The following is a 23025-nucleotide window of genomic DNA, read 5'->3' as shown; positions in this document are numbered from 1 at the left end:
TGTGCGCACACACACAGACACACACACGCACACACACACACACACACAAGCACTCTTTGAACTTAGACCCCAGAGCAGTCTCTGCATTTATAAGCAGCAGGTCAAAGTGCAGTCAGCTTCTCCCGTAAAAGTCCAGGCTCTCTGACTTACTGGTCACACACTTGGCGGCAACTACCTAACAGGAACTAACCTCCTGGCCTTTGCAACCCCCGCACAAGAAGGCACCCGCGGCCTGGGGCCGGTGCCCTCTCAGTGACCGTGAGCTCCCAGCGTCAGCTACTCCAGAATCTGTCCCGGAGGCCGGAGGCCGGCGCACGGGCCTCCACACACACAACTCTTTATGCGGGCAGTGATCACAGGGGAGACAACTGCCTTCTACACCACACGAGTTCTCAGAGCAGCACGATTTCCTCAAGTTGAGGGCGCACAGCAAACTGCACCCTGTCTGAGGACTTGCATGGAAACCAGCGCGGGAAGCCCTGCCGCGATTCCGAGCCTAGGGGCCGTCAGGGCTGCGAGCCCGGCTGGCACTCACTCATCGCGTGCGCTCCGTTCTCCTCGCCGTTGACTGCGGCCTCGCCGTTCTTTGGTGGGTTCTGCTGGGAAACCGCGGCCGGGGCCGCCGGGGCCGCCGGGGGGGCCGCTGCCGCCGCCGCCGCCGCCGCCGCGGCCGCCGCACTGGCCTGCTGCTGCGCCAGCTTCTCCCGGAACGCCTGCTGCCGCGTCTGCACCACGTCGGGCATCACCGCGTCGATCAGGGACAGGGACTCTATGGGGCGGCCGTCGAACACCGTGCCGTCCTGGGGACAAAGCCCGGGCGCAGGCGTCAGCTCGGGCACAGCGCCGGCCCGTCAGGGCTCTGCCCTCCGGCAAGACAGGCGCAGGGCCCGGGCAGAAACGCGGGCGCCCGGGAGGTGCGGGGCTGCGGAGGAGGCTCGGCCTGCCCGGGGACCCGAGACACGCAAGGACTCCCGGCGGGCAGAGTGGGTGCGGCGGGCGAGGGCCGCATCCCCGGAGGACTGGTGTCACTGCTGCGTCAGCGGGAGGCCCGAAGTTCCCGAAACTGACCAACCCGAATCCTAGCGTCAGGGACACCTGAGCCCTTTCAGGTCCTGTCATGGGAAGAGGGCTACCCCTGACGCAGCAGTTTGCAAAAAGGGGTGGGGTGGGGGGGATTTTACCCCCTTAGGGGACAGTGAGCAAAGTCTGGAGCCATTTCGGTTGTCACATTGGGGAGGTGCTGCTGCCATGCGGTGGGCAGAGAGCAGGGATCCTGCTCAACATCCTTCAGTGCTCAGGACGGCCCCACAGCAACGACTCACCTGGCCCTCAAAGATCAAGAGTGCCGAGGGTGCGAAACCCTGCCCAGACGCTAGGACAGTGTGCAACTAGTCCCCGCCTAAGTGACAGAGGTGGCTCTCTGGAGGCCTCAGGTGTGAATTACAGATTCCTGCACCACTGAGGATCTGATTCCTAATACATCTGTCCACCTGAGCTAATACAGTACATATTCACAGCCGTCTGAATTGCCTTCCTGGGCTCAGGGTGTTCACTAACTCAGCCGTGATCTGCTAACAGCAGCACTGTCTTCTTCCAATACCTACTTTTTGAACCTCCTTTGTGTCTCTGGTTTCCATCTACCATGAAAAAATTACCATACACATTTGAAAACACAGGAGAGAGATCTTTCCTTAGAAAGTGCTCCAAATACTAGTCACATGAACCTCAGCGCCTTTCAGTTGTGACTGCTGGACGTGCAAAGCGTTTCTGCACATTTCCTCATAAATTAGGAAGAACTGAAGGTATGAGTTTCAGCTACACAATTTCTAAATGAAACCTCACCCCAGTTGACTACTGGTTACTTTACAATATTTGAAAATAAGGAAACAATACTGAACGAGGGAAAGTGTAGCCAGGCACCTGGTCAGCCACCCAGTTCTGGCCACAGAGTGGCCAATGTTGACCGACTGGCCAGCCAGCTTCTACGTCACTTCTCTTCTTCATATACTCATGCCCCAAGTGAATGACGATTTCACAAAAGGTACTAACTGCCCAGAGTAATAAAACACTCCTGGTTTAAACTCTAAAAGCACACCTCAGTTTAACAACTGGAAACCCAGGTGACAAATGAGACAATCTTTCATTCGTCTCTGGACATACTGCATTTTGAATTGCCAAGGGAGAGAAGGTATGGGGGAATCTCAGCAGATGAAAGACATGGACACTAGGGTAGGGGCAGGGAAATTCAGTCGCAGCATCCGAGCTGGTGGGGCCTCCGGGGTCCTGTACTCCTATCTCACGCTTGTTTGTTTTGCCAAAAAAGACTAGCTGGGGCCTCAAGGAGCCAGTGGAAGATCCTGGGCATCCAATGTAAGAAAAGGAAAGAGGAGACTGCCTGTCGTCAGGCAAGAAAGAGCACAGGAAAATATCAGATAAGGAAAGTAAAAGCAAAACCTCTTTTAAAATCACATCAAAAAAATAAAATACTTAGGAAAAACCCTGACTGAGGAGGTGAAAGACTTATATGCTGAGAAATATAAAACATTGAGTAAGGAAATTAAAGATGATTTAAAGAAATGGAAAGATGTCCCATGCTCCTGGATTGGAAGAATTAATAGTTAAAATGGCCATACTCCCCAAAGTAACTTACAGATTAAATGCAATCCCTATCAAATTACCCAGGACATCTTTCACAGACCTAGAACAAATAATCCTAAAATTTATATGGAATCACAGAAGACCCAGAATTGCCAAAGCAACAGTGAAGAAAATGAACAAAACTGGAGGAAAAACCCTCCCAGAATTCAGACTGTACTACAGAGCTACAGTACTCAAAACAGCATGGTGTTGGCACAAAAGCAGACATACAGATCAATGGAACAGAACCGAGAGCCCAGAAATGAACTCCTATACCGATGGTCAATTAATATTAGACAAAGGAAGCAAGAAGATACAACAGAGAAAAGTCAGTCTCTTTCCCAAGTGGTGTTGGGGAAGTTGAACAGCTGCATATAAATAAATGAAGTCAGTACATTCCCTCACACCATACACACAAATAACCTCAAAACTGCTTAAAGACCTAAACACAAGACACCTTTAACCTCCTAGAATAAAACGCAGGCAAAACATTCTCCGACATAAATCTTAGCAGCGTTCTCCTAGGGCAGCCTATCAAGGCAACAGAAATAAAAGCAAAAATAAGCAAACAGGACCTAATTAAACTTACAAGCTTTCACACAGCTTTTGTATTAAACAAAACAAAAAGACAACCTATGGAATGGGAGAAAATATTTGCAAATGATGCTTAATTTCCAGAATATACAGACAGCTCATACAACTCAATAACAACAAAAAACCCCCAAAACCCAGAAAACAATCAAATCAAAAATAGGCAGGAGACTTAAAATAAACATTTCTCCAATGAAGACATACAAATGGCCAACAGGCACATGAAAAAATGCTCAATATTGCTAATTATCAGAGAAATGCAAATCAAAATTACAATGAGGTATCACCTCACACCAGTCAGAATGACCATCATTCAAAAGTCCACAAATGATAAATGCTGGAGAGGGTGTGGATAAAAGGTAATCCCCCTACCCTGTTGGTGGGAATGTAGTTTGGTGCAGCCATTATGAAAAACAGTGTGAAGAATCCTTAAAAAACTAAAAATAGACTTACCCTATGATCCAGCAATCCTATTCCTGGGCATATCTGGAGGAAACTCTAATTCAAAGAGATACATGCACTCCAATGGTTGTAGCAGCACTATTTTCAATAGCCAAGACATGGAAACAACCTACGTGTCCATCAACAGAGGACTGGATAAAGAAGTTATACTGTGTGTTTGTGTGTGTATAATATACTTTATACTATTATTATTTTATACTATACACACACATTAAAATACTATTCAGCCATAAAAAAGAATAAAATAATGTCATGTGCATGGACCTGAAGACTGTCATACTAAGTGAAGCCAGAAAGAGAAAGGAAAATACTGTATGATATCACTTACATTTGGAATCTAAAAAAATGAGGCAAATGAACTTGTTTACAAAACAGAAATAGACTCACTGACATAGAAAACAAATTTATGGTTACCAAAGGGGGAAGGAGTGGGTGGAGGGATAAATTGGGAGTTTGAAATTTGCAGATACTACTATATGTAGAATAGATGGACAGCAAGGTCCTACTGTATAGGACAAGGAACTGTATTCAATACTTTGTAATAGCCTATACTGAAAAAAGAATATGAAAAGGAATACATTTATATGTGTAACTGAATCACTGTGCTGTACACCAGAAATTAACACATTGTAAACTGACTATATTTCAGTTAAAGAAGACTATGCAGCTAACACTTTTTTAAAAAGTACAGGATAGGCAGACACACGGTGTTTAAACGGGTTTTGGAAAACAACAGAGGAACCCACGTGACAAAACACAGGTAACAAAACCCATTACTTCTGTAGTTTTAAAAGCTAAAGAGAAAGCGGAGTTAAATGGAACAAACAAGGCAGGCTTAAAAGGATGAGGTCAGTTCAAAGGAAGGGAGGATGGAAGAAAACGGTAGAAAGATTCAGGGAGATGTGTCCTAGGGTGATGGGACCTTGGGAGGGTCAGCTGCAGGAGCCTGTGACCCTGGAACATTTGGTGGCAAAGAGGAACACATGGGCATCCAACAGCGTCAGCTGTGCAGGACTGACTGTAAGGGGATTTGGGGAAGCTGGGTCGGGCAAGCGAGCCTGACCGAGGCGGGAGAAATGAGGCGCAGAAAAAGAGGGGGGGAAGTGCGGCAAAAATGAGACGGACTGACAGAGATGCTAGGAGGGCCGCAGCAGTCACAGGAAGCCCTGGGCATCTTTACAGGAGAATCCCAAGAGCAAAGCAGAGGGGGGTGAGGCAAACTGTTTTAAACCAAAATAACTCATTTACAAACTGGTGTAAAATTGGCCCAATACTCACTGTGCCCCAATCTACAAAGAGGCAGGATATGTACACAAACTGGAGGGACTTAAATTTATGATGATTGTTCCAGCAGGTCTGCTATGGACGCGATAACAAACCATCCCTTGAAATCCTCTTTAACAACAGGCCCCATTTCATCTCCCCGATTCTCTATTGTGCCGTATGTGGGGATTACGGGAAATATATTAGATGCTACGCAAATGTTTTGGGCCGGGGTCCCCTCTTCAACTGAACTGCTCAAAGAAAACAAGAAGGAAGGGCATTTTCTGTGCACGTGCAAGGCCCGTGCCTGCCTGGAACCACATGAATTTGAACGGCAGGACATGCACGATCCGTGGATTTTTTTCAATACGTAAACAATTGTGTTTACCATCCACCGTTGGTAGAATCCGCGGTTGCAGAACCCGCGGATGCAGAACCCGCGGCTGCAAAATTCGCGGGAACGGGATGCCGCGTATAGGACCTGAGCACTACGAATTTTGGTATCCATGGTAGGTCCTGGAACCAATCTACGGAGGATACCTGGGGACGACTGTATAAAGCAGTTGAAAATTTGCGGCGCGTGTTTCAGACTGGGCAGTGTATTGTGATATTGAGAGGATCAGTCGACAACCAGCCACGCTGCGCATGGATACAGCAGCACCACCGTCTAAAGGGCCTTGGAAGCTCGCTCCAGGGGCAGCGTAGGAGCCGCAGCCCCTAACCCAACCAAGTACTAACGCGAAGGGATAAAAAGCCCTCCCCGCGGCTGCGGGTAAGGAACTGCGCGCTAGGGTTGGATGCGTTTCCCCAGCTCCGCCCCGTCTCCCGGGCGTCCGCGCATACCTCGTTGATGCTGATCTCGGCCTCCACATACTGCAGGCCCTTCTGCAGGATGGAGATGAGGGCAGCCGGTGGCACTAGCGTCCCGTTGATGTTGGACTGGCTGATGTGGCTCTCGATACCGAATGTGAACGCCGAGTGGGAAAAACCTGCAGCAAGACAGGGGCGCCAGGGTCCGTGAGGCCTGGGCTGACGGGCGGAAGGCACAGCCACTAAGCAAAGGCGACACCGCGCTGATTTCAGACGTGCCTACTTATTGGGGCGGGAAGAGGCTGTGGACGCTGGGCTGCTGACGTGGGGTGTCGCGGGCAGGGTCAGGCAGAGAGAGGGAAACCTGTGCTTGCACGGGACCGAAGAACAGCTGTAAAGGTGGAGCCCTTTCATTGTTACTGAAAGAAAAACAGAGGCCGGATCTGCCATGGTTACACATTTCTGTTACAGAAATCGGACTCCACTGCTCCTTCCGCTGTGTCTATCTGTGCTCCGCTCCCAGTCCTCATGGCAAATGAACCTCACCACCAACTGGGCCAGGAAAAAGAGGCTGTTCTGGACCCACCGGTGTGGACTTGAGTCGTCTTACAGAAAAACTGGGAATTTCCCTTTGGCTAAGATGTGCTGGCTCCCCTCCCCCGCCCACACCGCCTCCACCCCCATCAGCCGTTTCTGTAGAAGCTGGTGATAACACTTGGCAAGACAGATGTCTGTGTGCTCGCAGACAAGGTGTGGATGGAGCCGCTTGGATGAACACGTGGGGAGGAAAGTCAGGATGGTGACTGCACAAAGAAGGTGGCAGGGCAGAAGGCTCTAGGGGTCTGAGTTGGGGAAGAGGTTGTTCCGAGGCAGAGTTCCCTTCTGCTCTGTCAACCCTCGCATGTGGGGGTCCTGGGAATCCTGCTCCCAAGGTATCTCGGCTATGAGCACCTTCCCGTCAACACCGGCTCATCCTGCGTGCTTGGGGGGTCACGGGGGTCTCCCTGCCTCTGGGGCCTGCACACAGCCTCCCACACTCCCATTCCTAGGACACCACCTCCATCAGCTGAACAGGGAGGCCAGCTGGGCCTGGCTTCCACCAGATTCATCATCCTTGGTGCTCCTGCCTTTCATTATCCAAATACAACCAGACTTTGCAATAAACGAAACGCTCACCAGATGGGAATGTTCCTCCACCGAGATTTCTGTCTGCAGTCTCCACCCTTCTCTCTCCCCACTCCCTCCTCCTCAGCCTCTCCTGTTCATGCTTATGGTCTGATTATTAAAAGTATAGAAAATATGCAGTTGATTGATATTTCTTTCAAGAGCAGTATCATAACGGCTATTGATTTCTGTAAATGTCTTCACAAAACTGTAACCACCTAAATTAGATTGCACAGGAGAGCCGCCTGGAGGCTCCCTTCCCCACAGGGCCCCTCTGCTCCTGCTCTCTGAAGGAGGTGAGCAAAGGCCCTTTACTATCGGCCTCATCTTTTCCTTCTAACTTCTTTCCTCTCTCTCTGCCTTCCTGTCCCCTACCCACTCCTCCAGAAGACAGCAACCACCCCTGTGTTACCAATGACTCTGTTCCCTGGGTCTCTGCCACCCCACACAACATGTCACCTCTAAGCCTTTATCACTGTTTCCGGCAAGGTGTAGACTAGAAAAATTGCAGGTTAACGGATGGAGCAGGACCAAATGGGTTCTTGGCCTGATCACCGCCCCCCACCCACCTCATGGACCCCTGCCTACAAACACACTCTGGGCCACAGTGGTTTCTCTCTCTCTCCTAAGAATTCATCACTTTGTGGCTGACAGCGCCACTCGCCTTTTCTAAATTTGTGTCTCCATCAGCTGATGGGAAAGAACCCTGGACCGAGAGCCATTTCTTATCCTCCTGGTACCTTCGTAAGGTCTAGTGCAGGACCACATCCACTGCAGTAGTAGTAATTAAAATAACCCGAGCCAGCCCTTACATGGTGCCTTGGCCAAGTGACACTCCTAGAACTTGCTCCAAATTCATGTAACCCTCTGCAGTCATTCCCTCGAGCTCCTCTTTCCCTTTGACCAACCAGGTGCTGCGATCTCTTGAGGGTAACTGACAGACCCCAGTCACTAGCTCCAACCTTGGGCAGTGGGACACCGCTCTGAGCCCACCATCAAACTCCACCTAGAAAGTTCTACTGAGTGTTCCACCAGCGCACAGCTTTGACTGCTGACCGGGGCTCCTGGCAAATATATCTCAGGGACCAATGGAGCACCTATGGATGAGAGTCAAGCTTTTTGTGTCTGTCTTAGTCCATTCGGGCTGCTATACCAACATACCACAGACTGGATGGTAAAAGGAACAGACATTTATTTCTCATAGCTCTGGAGTCTGGGAAGTCCAAGATCCAGGTGCTGGCAAATTCAGGGTCTGGTCAGAGTCCATGTCCTGGTACACAGTTGTGACCTCACGTAGAGGAAGGGGCGGGGGAGCTCTCTGGGACCTCTTTTATAAGGGCACCAATTTCATTCGTGAAGGTCCCACCCTCATGACCTCATCACCTCCTACAGGCTCCACCTCAAAATACCACAGCGGGGACTACGTTTCAACGTTATGTATGGGCGGGGAGATAAAAAATTCAATCTACAGCAGTATATTCTACGAATTCACTACTCACCCTTCAAGCAGCACCCGGCCATAGAAACGCTAGTGAAGGCACACGAGACACAGCAGATTCTGACCACATTACCACCTTTAACCAAACCTGAATGCTTTGTGTCCATGATCTCAGTCTTCACAGTAGCTGGCCCAAGTGGTGGTATTGTTTTATACGCAAGAAGGGCACATGTGGGAGAAATGAAACAACCTGTCTAAGGTTCACAGACGTGATGAGAGCTGAACTACAGTCTCGACTCTGGACTGTGTGATTCCAAGATTCACCTTCTAACCTTACTGACTCTAAAAGCCACAAGCACAGGAACCAAAAGCCTGAAATTCCCTGGGTGGATGCCAGCTCTGTTCCCAGCTGGACCCCCGGCGACTTTAATCAGCAGCAGCTGCCCCAGATGCAGCCCAGGCAACGTGCAGAGAACAGGGTGCAAACCCACTTCTCACCCGAGACTTGAGAATGTTCCTGATGTCTGTCTTTATCTGGGCCGAGTATATAGTTTGGTTGCAGAACTTTCTCTCTGCACGTGCTACTGCTCTTCATGTGGATCCCGTTTCTAGAACACGCCGATGACAGTATTCAGTGAAGGATGGTCGGAAGAAGGGGATGGAGCAGTGAAGATGAACGGGGGTGTGGGAGCCTGAGGCTTCTGTAAAAAAGGGCTGAAAACAGCCTGCTGGGATGATGTCCCCTGACGGAAGCAAAATGATGACTAAGCAGGATAAAGCTCCACACGGGAACTTTGACCGTGAACGTCTGATGAACACCTGGGTCCACTATTGGAGACGACAGTAAACGGAGACGGAAACTACGTATCTTCATAAACCCTCGCTGCAGTGTTCCACGTCACTGCTGAAAGAAGTCTTCCTCCTGGCTTAAATTTACATTAGTTGCATTTCTTTGGTAGGACCTATGTGTGGCCTCTAAATCAACGGTTGTTTTCAGTCCATTTGTCTTTAAGACTTTCTCCTCGATTGCTGGCTGGCCTGATTTGGTCACGGCAAGTCAGAGGGCCAGGCAGACACGGCGTCAGGAGCGCTGGGTTTCCTGCTCGCTCTGGCACGTGGGGGCTGGGCCTCCGTGTCCCCTCCTACGGTGTAGGGGTGAGTAGGACCTCCAGGACCTGAAGGGAGAAGCAGAGGCGAGCGCGGCAGGACGCAGACACTCTTCCATCTGGAGAGAAGAGCACGAGCTAGTGGAAACGTCCCTTTTCATGTTGCCTTGTACATGCGACAAGGACACTGGATGAGACGGTCGCTAAGGTTCTTCCCAGTTCATTCACGGTGGAACAGGGGGAAGGGTCCACAGACTCTGGATGGGAGGCCTGCTTGAGCACTTCCTATTAGACCACGGGGCTGCAGCCCTGCCAGGTGCCAAGGTGCCATCTCGGAAGACTGGCATCTCCAGGCAGGAGTCTCTACTGGGGCTGGCCCGGCCTCCACCAGCACCGGCGCCCCAGCCCTCCCAGTGGGACCCCAGGGCGGTGAGCACGGGCATCGCAGGTTGCCGGAGTGCTGTGACTTCCGTGCCCTACGCCTCTTTGGTTTCCCCTCAGCTTTCCATGCACCTCTTCTTCTGCCCAGCAGGACACGGGTGGGAACGAAGAACAGAATGTCAGTGACAGAGATGGAGATACTCAGAACAGGGTCAATGGCAGGTGTGGAAGTTGGTAAAAAAGAGCAGAATCAAGAGCTTGCTGGTACCTTGATGGAAGACCCGTGTGAGGGCTCAGTGTGAGTGTCCGCTGGTGTCTACCGCCTGGCCAGCCCGGAGCGACTGCTGAAGCCGGCAGACCTGCCTCCTGCTTGGTAGGAGGGGCCCCTGGTGAACCTCCTGAGCACAGGGTTTCTCAGCAGCAGCACAACTGACGTCTGGGCCCGGGCATCCTTTGCTGTGGGGGGCTGTCCCGTGCACTGCAGATGTTCAACAGCACCCCTGGTCTCCACCCACTGGATGTCAGCAGAAAGCCTCCTCCTAGTCGTGACAACCAAAACTGTCTGCAGATACAGCCCGCCTGACCCTGCCCTGGTAGGGAACCAGTGACCTAGAGGAACCACACCCCCAGGACACAATCCACACGTCTACACTACTCCCATTTCTGCCAGATTTATAAACAGCATGAGTGGACTGCTGCCATCGAGAATCAAGTCACAGCATCCAGACAACACCCAGCAATGGAGGGATAACCAGACGAAGTGAAAATACCTCTGAGCAGAAAAGGGTATAATCATGATAAACTGGGAGAGGCTGAAAGCAAGCACTACATTTTACATAAAGCACGGGAAGATCGTCAGAGTGAAGTCCCTTCCATTTGGGATGAAAGGTGCTCCCGTCCCGTGAGGGAGGAAAACAGAGTGTGCAGGAAGGTGCCTCGTCCAACCGGCAATAAAAACAGATTTAAGACAAACCAAGTACACACTCCGTGTTTCCTGCAAAACCACCAAACCACACCCCTTTCACAAACAGCTTCACAAACCATTCGAGCTGTGCAGTGAACCATCCTGCCCAGTTAATGTCGGCCTGACTCATCAGCAAACCCTGCTGAACGATCACTCGCTAGCCCTCAGAAGCACTGCTTACTCGGCGGAGAAAAGCAGACACGTAATGCTCGGGCAGCTGGGCCGGTGTCTCTACACCTTCAGCCAGAGCAAATACCAAGGGCACCAACTGGAGGCATTAAATGCAGAAACTTTATTATTTAGTGGACTCCTGGAATATGGGCAGCTGTCCAAAGCCAATGGGCAGGATACGAAAATTGTCTAGACCAGAGACAGGCAAGCTGAGGGCCACACTGCCTGTGTCTGTAAATAAACTTTACTGGAACACAGCCGCACCCGTGAGTTGATATATTATGTATGGCTCCTTTCACACTACGATGGCAGAGGTGAGGAGCTGCAACAGAGACAGTACAGACCACAAAGCCAAAGATACTTACTATCTGCTGCTTTACAGGGAAAGTGTGCCGGCCTGATTTTATATATATACATATTCATGTGTACACGCAAACACAATCACACACACACAAACAAGCGTCATGGCCTCTCAGGTGCCTCCTTTCATTTCTTTCTGCTATGGACTGTTTGTCTCCCCCAAATTCCTGTTGAAATCTTAACCACCAATGTGACAGTACTAGGAGGTGGGGCCCTTTGGAAGGTGAGGAGGCCACGAGGGCGGAGTCCTCAGGAATGAGGTTAGTGCCCTTATAGAAAAGACACCCCGGAGCTCCTATATCCCCTCTTACTGTGTGGGGCTGCCTGGGAAAGACGGCCATTCCTGAACCACACCGTGGCCAGTATTTGCTACTATAGGAGGGTCTGTACGCTGATTTCAACGGTTCTCAGCCTGTACCCTTAACATGAGCAAAAATTCAGTTCACAGTTATATTGGTAGGAGTAAATGTAACTTTCCTCCCGTAACACCTTCTCGGCCTTCCGGCGGCCCCACGGACCGCGCCGGCACCGTGGGCACCTTGGCCTCGGGACCCGAGAAACCAGCGTGTGGGCTCCCCGTGGCCCGCGCTGCTCTGTCACAGCGGCCCGAGGCCCTGACACAGTGCTCTGCTCAGACAGCAGCACTGGAGCAGCGGTGGCTGGTGCTCAGTGACAGCTCCCTCTGTGTGCGGCAGTGGACAAGCCGTCCAGGGGCCATCGGGGGGACACAGAACTGTCGCAGTAACCTCGCGGACGCGCCACAAGGAACCTAGTACTTTCCCTTCTTCTCAAGAGCAGTGATGAGCCTCCATCCAGGGCCAGACCTCTGGCCCGAGCACGGTCCCGAAGCCCCTGCCCGCCCTGTCCGTAGCTGGGGCCATCTCTCCCTGCCTCCCCAGGGCCTCAGCTAGAAGCACACGCCTGCTTTCCCACAGGACGACTCTGCTTCTGTTCTGGGCTCCTGGTCTAGAGCAGTGGTTCGTGGTTCTCGAGCGAGGGCGATTCTGCCCGCCGGGGGTGGAGGGAGCTTTCAGCAGGGTCCGGAAATACTCTCCTGTCCCCGGGGGTGTGTACGCAGGTGCTGCTGGCGCTCAACAGGGAGAGCCCAAGGATGCTGCTGGCAGCTACAGGGCACAGGGCCGCTCTCTAAGCCAAAGAGCGGTCCGGTCCAGAACGTGAGCAGTGTGAGGCCGAGGAACCCTGTGCTCAGTACCCTCCACCGCCGCTGAGCCTCCCGAGTCACCATGGCCGCAGCCGGCCTCCCTCCTCCGCAGAAGCCGTCGTTGACCCTGACTGCTCTCTGCTTCGAGCCCCCACCCACCCCCACCCCGGCAGCGCTCCCCCACCCATGCCTTGTATCTTGTGCCACGGGCAGCCTTCTCCTCATTCCGGTCCATCTCCCAGCTCCCAAGAAGGCTGACGCTCCTTGAAGGCAGGAGGCCCATGTGCATTCACTTTATAACAAGGAGCAGCCACCTCAGTACAGCGGCTGGGGCTCAAGGCAGATTTGAGAAAGGGCTGGGAGACACTGGGGAGGCTGATGGAAACGAGGGTGGTAAGAAACTGAGAAAAACCGAGTCCTCATTATTTTCAGAATACAAGCCTTTCAGGAGAAGGACAACAACGATTTAGGTAGAACAGCACAACAGAAGGAAAACAGCTTTTAGACAAAGATGACAGTCACATAAGGGAGTCTCAAAACACCAAAGAGGGTTCTTGGCTGTATGTGTACACCTGAATTAAAAAGCCATCACATGATTTGACAATAATAAGAATTAATAAAGGCAGTGGTATTAAGTTCTTACTTATGTGTATCAGCCCTTTTCATGAATTAGCTTAGAGAGTTGGCAAAAACTCAAGTTAATGTCTCGATAAATCCCTATTAAAGATGGGGAAACCGAGTCACAGAGCAGTTCAGTGATTTCTCCGAGGGCACACACAAATGAAATGTGTTCAGAAACCTCTAAATGATTCAAAGTGGCATCCTTTTAAAAAAAGAGGAAGAAAATGATCTAATCAGTAACACCATTTGTATTTCAATTTCAACAAAGTAAGCTGCAAAAAAGGTCTGCACTGCGAAAACTAGGCCGAATGCTTTCAATATGAGAGAGGCAAACAAAGATGAACTGTATAAAGAGGGCTATGTTAGGAACCAGAGACCGCAAACAAAATCAGGTGCGGCGATGGAGGAATTTGGTGCAGTTTCGTTCTACTTACAGAGAGAGGCGCTCCGAGGCTGGGGCCTGCCTTCACTTGCTTCCCTGCCTTCTTTTCTTGACTAAGGAACATGCAGAATTAGATGATCCCCAAGGCCCCCTTCACCCCTTTCCATTCTAAGACTCTTTGGAGAGGAGAAAATGAGCTCACTGTCCCAACCAAACCCACAGGACTTTAATTTATGGAGGTGAGTGAGCGATGACACGGAGATTAAGGCCGCTGAAAGAAGAATCTAGCACAATTCCCCGCGGGAAGGGGCCAGCCGTGCCATGCCACCAGGGCCACCAGAAACCTCATCACAGGCAGGGACCAGAACGCCGAGAAACAGAGAGAAAGGAACCGAGACCATGCCTTTATGAATACAGGAAGGGGGAGTGCCAAGGCCGGGATGTCCCCTATTGGACAGGAAGTGAAAACACACACATTAGAAGCTGTGGTTGGGAGGTCTGTAGTACAATTTTCACGCACCCTCGGAAGCTGCCTTGTGAGAGAGAGAGGTCAACAGCTCTGGCCCTTGGTGCAGCCCTATGACTAATGAGTGCCAATCAGCCACTGGTCACCCACTCGTCAACATCCAACTGGCTGCAGAGAAAGGGCTTTACAATGGAGTCATTCTGGAAGTGCAACTGTGGACTGCTGATTTGTACGCAGCACTTCCTTGTGTCTGTAGCATCCCTGTACCCGGCGGAGTCAGCAGAGCCTCCCCGCTATCAGTACTTCCTGGATCATAGTTTTCTGCGACAGAACCTCGGCTGCCTGGGAAGCAGCCCGCCTCTGTCTTGGGGTGGGGTGGGGGGAACAGGGTGACTCAGGCAGTGGGGGCGGGGAGGGGACTGATAAAAATAAAGATGGGAGAGGGGCCAAGGGCGGCGAAGTGGTAGCTGGGTCAAATGACTCAGACAGGAACATACACACACACACACAAACACACACACACGGAGTTAAGGGCTGTAAACAGAAAAGGCGGGAGGATAAGAAATCACACCCTCATCTTTGGGGGCTAACTTATTATCGCTTCACGTCTTCTTTTTGGAAATGATAGATTAGTCTCACCAGAGACTCACATTTATGGTCTGAGAAGCAATTCATAACCATAACCTCTAGGTGCAACCGTGGTCAAAGGCACAAACATGCTGAGTTTTTTCTATTTGGCAGTCCACATCACTGTGCACATTCATATCAACTTTATATTTCAATGTGTTTATCTGAAAAAAAAACAAATCCTCCAGTCCCAGCCCTCACCTTCTGTCCTAGTTCTCTGACATTTCACCGCAGAAAACTGAGTGCAGGGAGGGCGGCTTTGTGTGCTGCAGACCTGTTCCTGCTGACCTGCTGTAACATGGAATTTAGTGTAAAATGGAACTGCCTTGGATGGCGCCCAAAAGAAATACCAGAAGGGCCTCGTTAAAACAGGGTTTCACTTGTAACATCTGGCCTGGACCCTGGGGGTGGCAGCTGAGTACAGCTCGGGCCGCTGACTGTTGCAGACCGCGGGCCCCGCCAAGACTTTTAATACCCCCTAAACATGGGAGGCATCCAGGAGGAGAGAGCATTAGTCAGGTTATAAACGAAGGTCGCTACTTCCTCCCGGGCCAGTACTGGCTGGGGGTGAGGCCACGCCCCGCCCCGCCGGGGAGGGAGGCTGCTTTCCTTGAAATGCTCACTGAGAACTCAGCTCCGGCTTCTACACTCAGAGAAGCAAGGCTTGGAGCTGGTTCCTTCTGGCACCATTGCCCCAACAGCTTTGAACCCTCACAAAATTTGGATTCGACGTTTGTTAATGGGCAAAGAGAAGTGTGAATGCCAAACCAGTCATTTACAAAGGACAGCACCATTGAAGACTATAATAAAAAATTTAACATATGACTTGGTGACAAGCAAAGAAAGCAAATTGGAGGACAGAGGAAGTAAGTCACATCACTGTATGCTGACCCAGCTGCTGTTCTCCCCCGGGATCTCTCCCAGGCCATTTTCCCTATGCAAATTAATTTTTAAGGTGTAAGTCTTGTGGTCCTAGAACTTTGTATCCATGTTCTTTCTCACCTCACACAATCTAAGCACTTCCCCTGGCTCCTAACAGGTCTCAATAGCCAGCATCTTGATTGTTTCTCAATTTTCACTGAGCAGATACATCATCCTTAACTCCCATGACCTCCAGCTTTACTTTCAAAACCTAACCAATGGCTTCCCATCTGACAACCTGGTGTTCATCTGCTGCCAACTCAATGTTCTGGAACTTTCTCCTCTTCCCTCCTGCCCTGTGGCCCTTGTCCCTCTCACGAAGATGGTGCCTCCTCCCTGAACACGCCAGGTGTTGCCGAGCCTCATGGCATTAACTCAGACTCCAGATTTTGCTTGAAAGGCTCTTCTTCCTCCTTTGACTGAAACATTCTAGCTCAAACATTCTTCCTCTCCGCACCTTTCCTGTGCTCCTTTGCGAACACCTCCAACCTTGTACCTTTCAACCCCTGAGACACACGCCTCTTTAAGTATCTGTCCTGCGCCCTAGGTGGGGGGAAGACCTCCCCCTGTCATCTGTCCTTCCACCCCCAGCACCTAGGGCAGTGCCACCACCCAACGGAAAAGCATCCTGAGACTTTCATAGAACTGAAAGTGGTGACAATGGCTCTATTCGTGCACATCAACTCTGAAATAAGTTTATCTTACCTAAAATAAGTTAGGTCACACGGGGACAAATGTTTTAAAATCTAACAATTATTTGTTTCCACGTACATCATGCAAATACAATTCATAGGTATATTTGAAAATTTAGGAAAAAGTAACTGCTTCAATTTAAGGGAAATTGTTAGTAAATATTAACAACATACTTCTGGGTGTATGCAAACACAGCAAAAATTATGCAGATGGTACAAAAGAACTGAGAATGGGAAATACACGTATAGACCAGGGAGGGCTACAGAAGATTTCGAAGGACAAGGAAGTAATGAACACTCACTACACACACACTAGGCTCTAGATTCCCTGGTGGGGGAGAAACTCCTGCATTCTATCAACAGTCTCAGACGGGAGTCTGCAAACTATATCCTGTGGGCCAAACCTGGCCCCTTGCCTGTGTTTATAAATAAAGTTTTATTGAAACACAGCTACTCTCATTTATCTACGTATTTTCAATGGCTACTTCTGTGCTGCCAGGACAGAAGTGACTAGCTGTGACAGAGACTAAAAAATTTACAATCTTTTACAGGAAGATTCCTCCACCCTAATCTAAGGGAGGGACCTAAACTGGGAGACGGGGCCAAGAGGTCTTAGGAATGCAGTCTTTGGTTCCACGACTTGTTTTATGAGGCCAGTATAACCCTAATATCCAAACCTGATGAGGACATTCAAAAAGGAACATCACAGCCCAGATTCTCTTGGTAAAAGAAATGCGAATATACCAAACACAGAATTAGCAAACTGGAAATCAGCAATATAAAAAGAAAAATGTCTGGGCCAAATGGGGTTTATTCCAGGAATGCAGGGTTTAATGCTGGAAAATAAATCAACAATTTCACCACATAAAGAGTCAAGGAAAGTCACTTAAGGGGAAGATTCTCGAGCCAGATGGCCCGTGTGACTTGAGCAAGTCAGTACCTTCTCAATGTCTGTGTTTCTCACCCATAAATGATGGAGAAGTGATGTACTTCTGAGGGGAAATCGTCTCATTGGTCACGTACTTAAGAGTCACACCTGGCACACACAGCAAGTGCTCAATAAATGGGAGCTACTGTCATCATAGCAAGGCAGTGACCATGACACAGAAGTAACACTGACCTGACACCGGGAGTGCCTGGCTGATGGAGGCATGAGGAGGAGGGGACTGAAGATGGAGGTGGAAGGAAAGAGACTGCGGACAAGAAATATCTGAAGGTGATTCTGAGGTTTTTACACTAACCCAGGATGAGATTATGGGGCAGAGGGAGCTTTTCTTTGGAGGCAAGGGACAGTGGTCGGGCAATGGCGATGGTAGTAAGTGTGGGATTAACTGTATTAGAGAAAGAATGCCCAGGAGGCTTGCATCCAAAATAGCAGAATGGAAGGCAATGCAGAGGCTGGAGGTGGACAGCCAGACTGGGTGTGGATGGAGAGGCTGGGGATGGACACCTAGACCGGCAGAGGGAGCAGCATGCTGGCTGCAGACACAGATATGTGGGGGAAAGGAAAGGACGTCACCTTGGGGACAACGGCATTTAAGGAGTGGGTGGAGGAGGCACTGTTAAGGCAACATTCAGAAACTTGGGAGGAAAAGGACAGTGTTGTGTCTGACAGTCCAGATGACTCGCTCTTCCGTCTGGAAGGAAGAAAGGGGATTGAAGTTGGCAGGAAATAAAACATAGCAAAGCCGGACACTTTTAAGGTCGCATTACAATTTCAGAGCAGGCAGATCTGAAATGTAACGGTGTATGAACTTTGGAAACAGGCACCTTGGGAAGTGGCTATTTCATCTTAGCTAAAAAAGGAAATGTGAACCATCTTAGACTTTTTTCATCTCATCACCAAGTTTTAAACAAGGAAACAATACTATAACAAGCCTTAAGGGCATCTTCAATAGAATCTGACCTTTTTCTGATGTTAATTCCAATGAAACTGTTTGGCTATATTGAGCAATATACATATTTAAACAACTGTAACTTAGAAACAATCAAGTGATTTTCAAGTGATTTCATTCTAATTGCTTTTTTCCCCTCTGGGACAAGAATGGCAGATCTTGAATCTGAGCTTTTACACACACAAAAATGAGAATGGTTAACTTAGAAAAGACTGCAGGAGAAAAGTGGGCTGGGAAGCGGGATGGCTGTGAACACCTGGGACGTGGGAAGAGCCACTTCTCTGCGATCCCATTTCCCTACTCTGGGTGGTTACCATCCAACCCGAGGAACGGTTTAGGGAAACACTCTTTCTGAATGGAGAGGAATTCACTGGCAACTAGCACCACTACAAGAAGGTTTGTGATGCAGCGAGTCCCACAGCAAAGGGAAGTGGGCATGCTTCACTGGTGGAGAAGTGTGGACTGCGGATCCCACAAAGCTGTCTAGGGGGGTGTTTTATTCTTTTCTGTATGCAAGACACAGGGATCAGGTTCTCCAGTGACTTACCACCCCCTACATTTTCTTAGAGTGATTTTTAACACGTGATGTAAATGCACAGACAAATGCACAAATGAGAGACATGCACCCACAAAGCAGGCTCACGCCTGGCCTGGACCAAGGTGGTACGGACGGACAGCCAGGTTCTCCTTCTTTCCCCCTCGGCAGGTGCCGCAGCCCACGTGGATGACCTCCGATAAAAACCTGGGCAGCAGAGCTCGGTGGTGAGCAGCCCTGCCCGTGTCACCGTGCGTGCTGCTGGGAGAATGCCCACTGGGAGGGGACACCCGCTTTCTCCTGGACTGCGCCCCACACACCTTCTCCCTCGGCTGGTTTCAATCTGTGTCTCCCCCACCCCGGATTTATTGATATGTAACTGACATATAACACTGTATAAATTTAAGGCGCACGTTGTGATGATTCAATACACGCACACACACTGTGAAAGGGTTACATAATAAGCTTAGTTAACACAGCCGTCACCTCTCACAGTTAACCTTTGTTTACTTGAGTGGGAACATTTTTCAGATTTACTCTCTTAGCAACCTGCAAGTATAGAACACACTACTGTTACAAGTAGTCACCACGCAGGACTTTTATAATCTGTACCTCTGTGTTGTCATCAACTCAGAGTATAAGTTACCAAGCCCTGTGAATCCTTCCAGCAACTCACAGAGCCGGAGGGTGGCCTTGGGGACCACCGACACACCACCACAGAGGCACTGCTTCTCTCTCCCCGAAACATTTAGACAGGAGACGTTACTGTTTCACATGATTTTAAAGGTACATTCATCCTCTGGTCATATGGACAGACGATGCAGGTCTTCCTTATTATTTGATGGAACTGTTTCCCTTTATTATTGCTAAAGCAAAGGCTTCCATTACCTCAGAGAAATGCCTAACTCTACCATTTCATAAAAATTCTCTTTTTTAAACAGGGCCACACATTAGCAATGTAAAAGAGCCACTGCAGTCAAAAATATTTTTAGAGACTCAGCTGAACAATGAGCCCTGAACTTCTGTTTAAATTAAGATAGCTGAACCATTAAAATGACTTCCTGAATCCGGGGAAACGTGTCTTGCATAAGAAGGCATTCCACAGTCCTAGAAAACACAGTGGAGCCCACTGGGCGACCTGTCAGCTGCTGGGATTACAATCATTTCTGGAGATGCAATTATTCACAAATATTAAGAGTAACACTCTTTTCCTGGTTATCTAACCTCCCCTCGGGAGCCAAAAAAAACAAAAAAACAAAAACAAAAAACCCCACCCCAAAAACATAAAAAACAAACCCCAGAGTGAAAGACTGCTACTCCCAATTATTCTACTATCTGCTGGAGAATGGTCTGGCAGACTTCCCCCTTCCTCCCTGGAAAAATGTAATAAACACAGGGACTGCATTATGCTCACTGGTAAAGTCTATGTGCGTTCTGCAGCAGAAGGAATCCAAGTGCAGCCCAAGGAGACGGTAAAGGGTGAAGAAATGAGAATCCCCTCACAGCTCATTACCAGTACAAACCACCTGGAAGGAAAAACATGCCACTAAAGGATGTGACTCAGTGGTTCTCAACTGGGTGCGATTCTGCTCTCTAGGGGACATTTGGCGAAGTCCAGAGACATTTCTGGCTGTCACAACGGAGAGTGCGGGAGTGTTACTGTCACCCAATGGATTCAGGACAGCCCCATCACAAAGGACGATTTGCCCCAAATGTCAACAGTGCCGAGGCTGGGAAACCCTGGTCTCTATGAAAGTCTCAAAACCTTAAGAAAACGCATCATGTTGCGGCCATTCAGAGTACCTCCAGACACGGAGACACTCAACGTGAGGCCCACCCGAGTTTGCCGAGTTCCCGAGGACGCACAAGTTCATGCTATGTGTACGTGACATGCTGTTCACCTGCAGATGACGTTTCATTATTTTTCACTATTTTCCAAAAGCCCCAGAAGGTTTGTGCAGCTCTCCACTTCTGCGTTAACATGGCTACGGCTCGCATCCATTACACAAAAGACACCCCATCAAAACCTAGGCCCACACGCTGGCTAAGGACCTGCAAGATCTAATTAAAGTGCCTCGTCTGTTTGTGCAATGGGCCACTCTCTCCCTGTCACACACACACACAAAGCTCTGCAGACAATGGAAGCACGAAATTATGCTTCTGTGTACATTTTCTGTTTAATAATTTCGAAATTATCCCAGACTCACAGGAAGTCAGGAAAACAGCAGAGTCCTGTGTCCTTTTCACCTGGCCTCCCCTAGTGATGACATATGGCTCTGCATAGGACAGTATCAAAACCAAGACGCTGACATCTGCTGGCTGGTCACTTGCCTGAAAACCTGGCCTGTGTGCATGCATGCATGCATGCGTGTGTGCACCTGCACTTTCCCCGCGGACGCATCCAGGCTGCGGCGTGTTTCAGCAGTCCATTCCTACTTACTGCCGAGTGGGACTCTGGGGTATACAGACAGACCACAATGTGTGTAGCCAGTCACAGACATCTGGGAAATTTCCAGTACACTGCCATTGCAAATAAAGCTGTTTTCAGTGCTATGTTAAAAAATGACCAGATTTTGTCAGACTCCAATCTAACTTACAAATAGCATTATACGTGCCAAGGACTCACCCCAAACGCTGCACAGTTCTGTTAAAAAGCTCTTAAATAAATCATGTTACTATGGAATTCAGGTGGTTCCTTGTCCTCCTTTTAAGACTATTTCAAGCTCTGAAATAATCTACACACAAACCTTCTCTCCTATAATAATGTGACTTATTAATAGTGCGATTTACTTAAAACTTGCTGTAAAACAGATATGACACAAAGGTGCCATGTTTAACCACTGTTTAGCATACAGCTCGGTTCATTCATACCGTTGAGCCACTGTCTTCACCATCTATCTCCAGAACTTTTCATCTCTCCAAGTGGAAACTGTCCCCATCAAACACTGACTCCCGGTCTCTCCTCCTTCACCCCCAGCCCTCACCTTTCTACTTTCTGTGACTTCTCTGTGACTCTGACTCCTCTCGGGACCGTGCAGAGGTGCAATCACACGGAATTTGCCTTCTTGTGATGGGCTTCCTTCACTGAGCACAGTGTCCTCAAGTTTCACCCACATGGTAGCACGGGTCCGAACTCCCCTGCTTCCCAAGGCTGAGTAACACTCCACCGTATGGATGTACCGTGTTCCTCCACGCTTCCGTCCAGACACTGGGTTGCTTCCTCTGTGACTCATTTTAAAGAATATTTTTACTGCCCCCTCACGGGTGAAGCCCATCTTTCCCACTGAGTTCTCCAACACATCGCCTCCCTGACTACAGCAGCTTGCAAACCTGAGGTGAGGAGCCAGGGACAGAAAGGACACTGAATCCAAACTCCTTCATCTCGAGGTGAGCAGATACTCTAATGTAGTTAAACCAGAGGCTGGCCGAAGGGTAACGGTGACTTGTGACTAACGGACAGCTCTCTGCTCAGAAGTCGCCAAGTACAAATGGCCTCAGAGAAGCATTTGTCCTACGATGGACAAAACTCCCAGGACCCCTTCTTGAATCTGGACTGGCTGGATTTAAGGCGCACTCTGTTTTCCTGGTCCAGGTCACCTGGTGCTTTTTCAGAGGGGACCTCTTCACTCGCGCAGTGGGATGTTTCTGCGGAAACAGCTGGACGGGGACCGTGCCTACCCCCGCAGCCCTGTCCCCGCTGTCACAGGGACCACCTCACCCACAGCAGCCTGGCTCCTGAATATCCAGACAGGCTTCTCCTCCCAGCTGCTCCCAGGAAATGGCTGCACTGTCATGTGTGATGTTTAAACTGTCCGGTCATCTTTCTGGGAAGTCACACCTCTGTGTGTTTAGAACAAAACCGCCTTTCAGCTTTGCACTCGGGCTTGGCTGTGGAGAGAAAGTGAGGCCTAACTGTCACCCAGTCTAACTCTCCGGTCCTGAGCACACTGAGAGGGGAGCATCGCAGGGCGCACATGGCAGGGAAATCTGCATGATTTTTCCTGTAACAGAAGCTGAATGAAATGAGTGAGAAATGTCACCTAAGTTCTGTGTGAAACCTTGAAAGTCTAGGTATATAGTATTTCCAGCTCTTCCTTATTCCAAGGATGATACAGAATACAGAACTACGAGTAAATTATGTGAGTTCAGGGAAACACGTCTGACCCCACCTAGCTAGCCACGTGTGTGCAGATACTGGCTCCTCGGGAGAAGGGCACCTGTTTATCATGTCAATTCTTACTTTTTAAAAAAGTTCTGTTTTTTGTTGAACTATGGTTGATTTACAGTGTTAGCTTCAGGTGTACAGCAAAGTGATTCAGTTACACATACACATGTTTTTCCAGATTCTTTCCCATTATATGTTATTACAAGACATGG

At 49.5% G+C, this 23025-nt stretch overlaps 1 protein-coding gene across 5 annotated transcripts in view; it reads right to left on the bottom strand.

Annotated features, from left to right (window-relative positions):
* Positions 1-23025, bottom strand: part of TBL1X (transducin beta like 1 X-linked) — a 200259-nt gene that overhangs the window by 23409 nt on the left and 153825 nt on the right. For all 5 annotated transcript variants that reach the window (XM_074359139.1, XM_074359141.1, XM_074359142.1 and 2 more), the window contains 2 exons: positions 5797-5942; positions 536-800 (listed from right to left, as the gene is read on the bottom strand). In XM_074359139.1, coding sequence (XP_074215240.1) covers positions 536-800; positions 5797-5942 — 411 coding nt within the window. The remainder of the gene's footprint in view (positions 1-535; positions 801-5796; positions 5943-23025) is intronic.

The sequence above is a fragment of the Camelus bactrianus genome, chromosome X, assembly GCF_048773025.1.
Source record: "Camelus bactrianus isolate YW-2024 breed Bactrian camel chromosome X, ASM4877302v1, whole genome shotgun sequence".
NCBI lineage: Eukaryota > Metazoa > Chordata > Mammalia > Artiodactyla > Camelidae > Camelus > Camelus bactrianus.
Note: the sequence above shows the minus strand (reverse complement) of the source record. Positions and strands in the feature narration are given on the sequence as shown.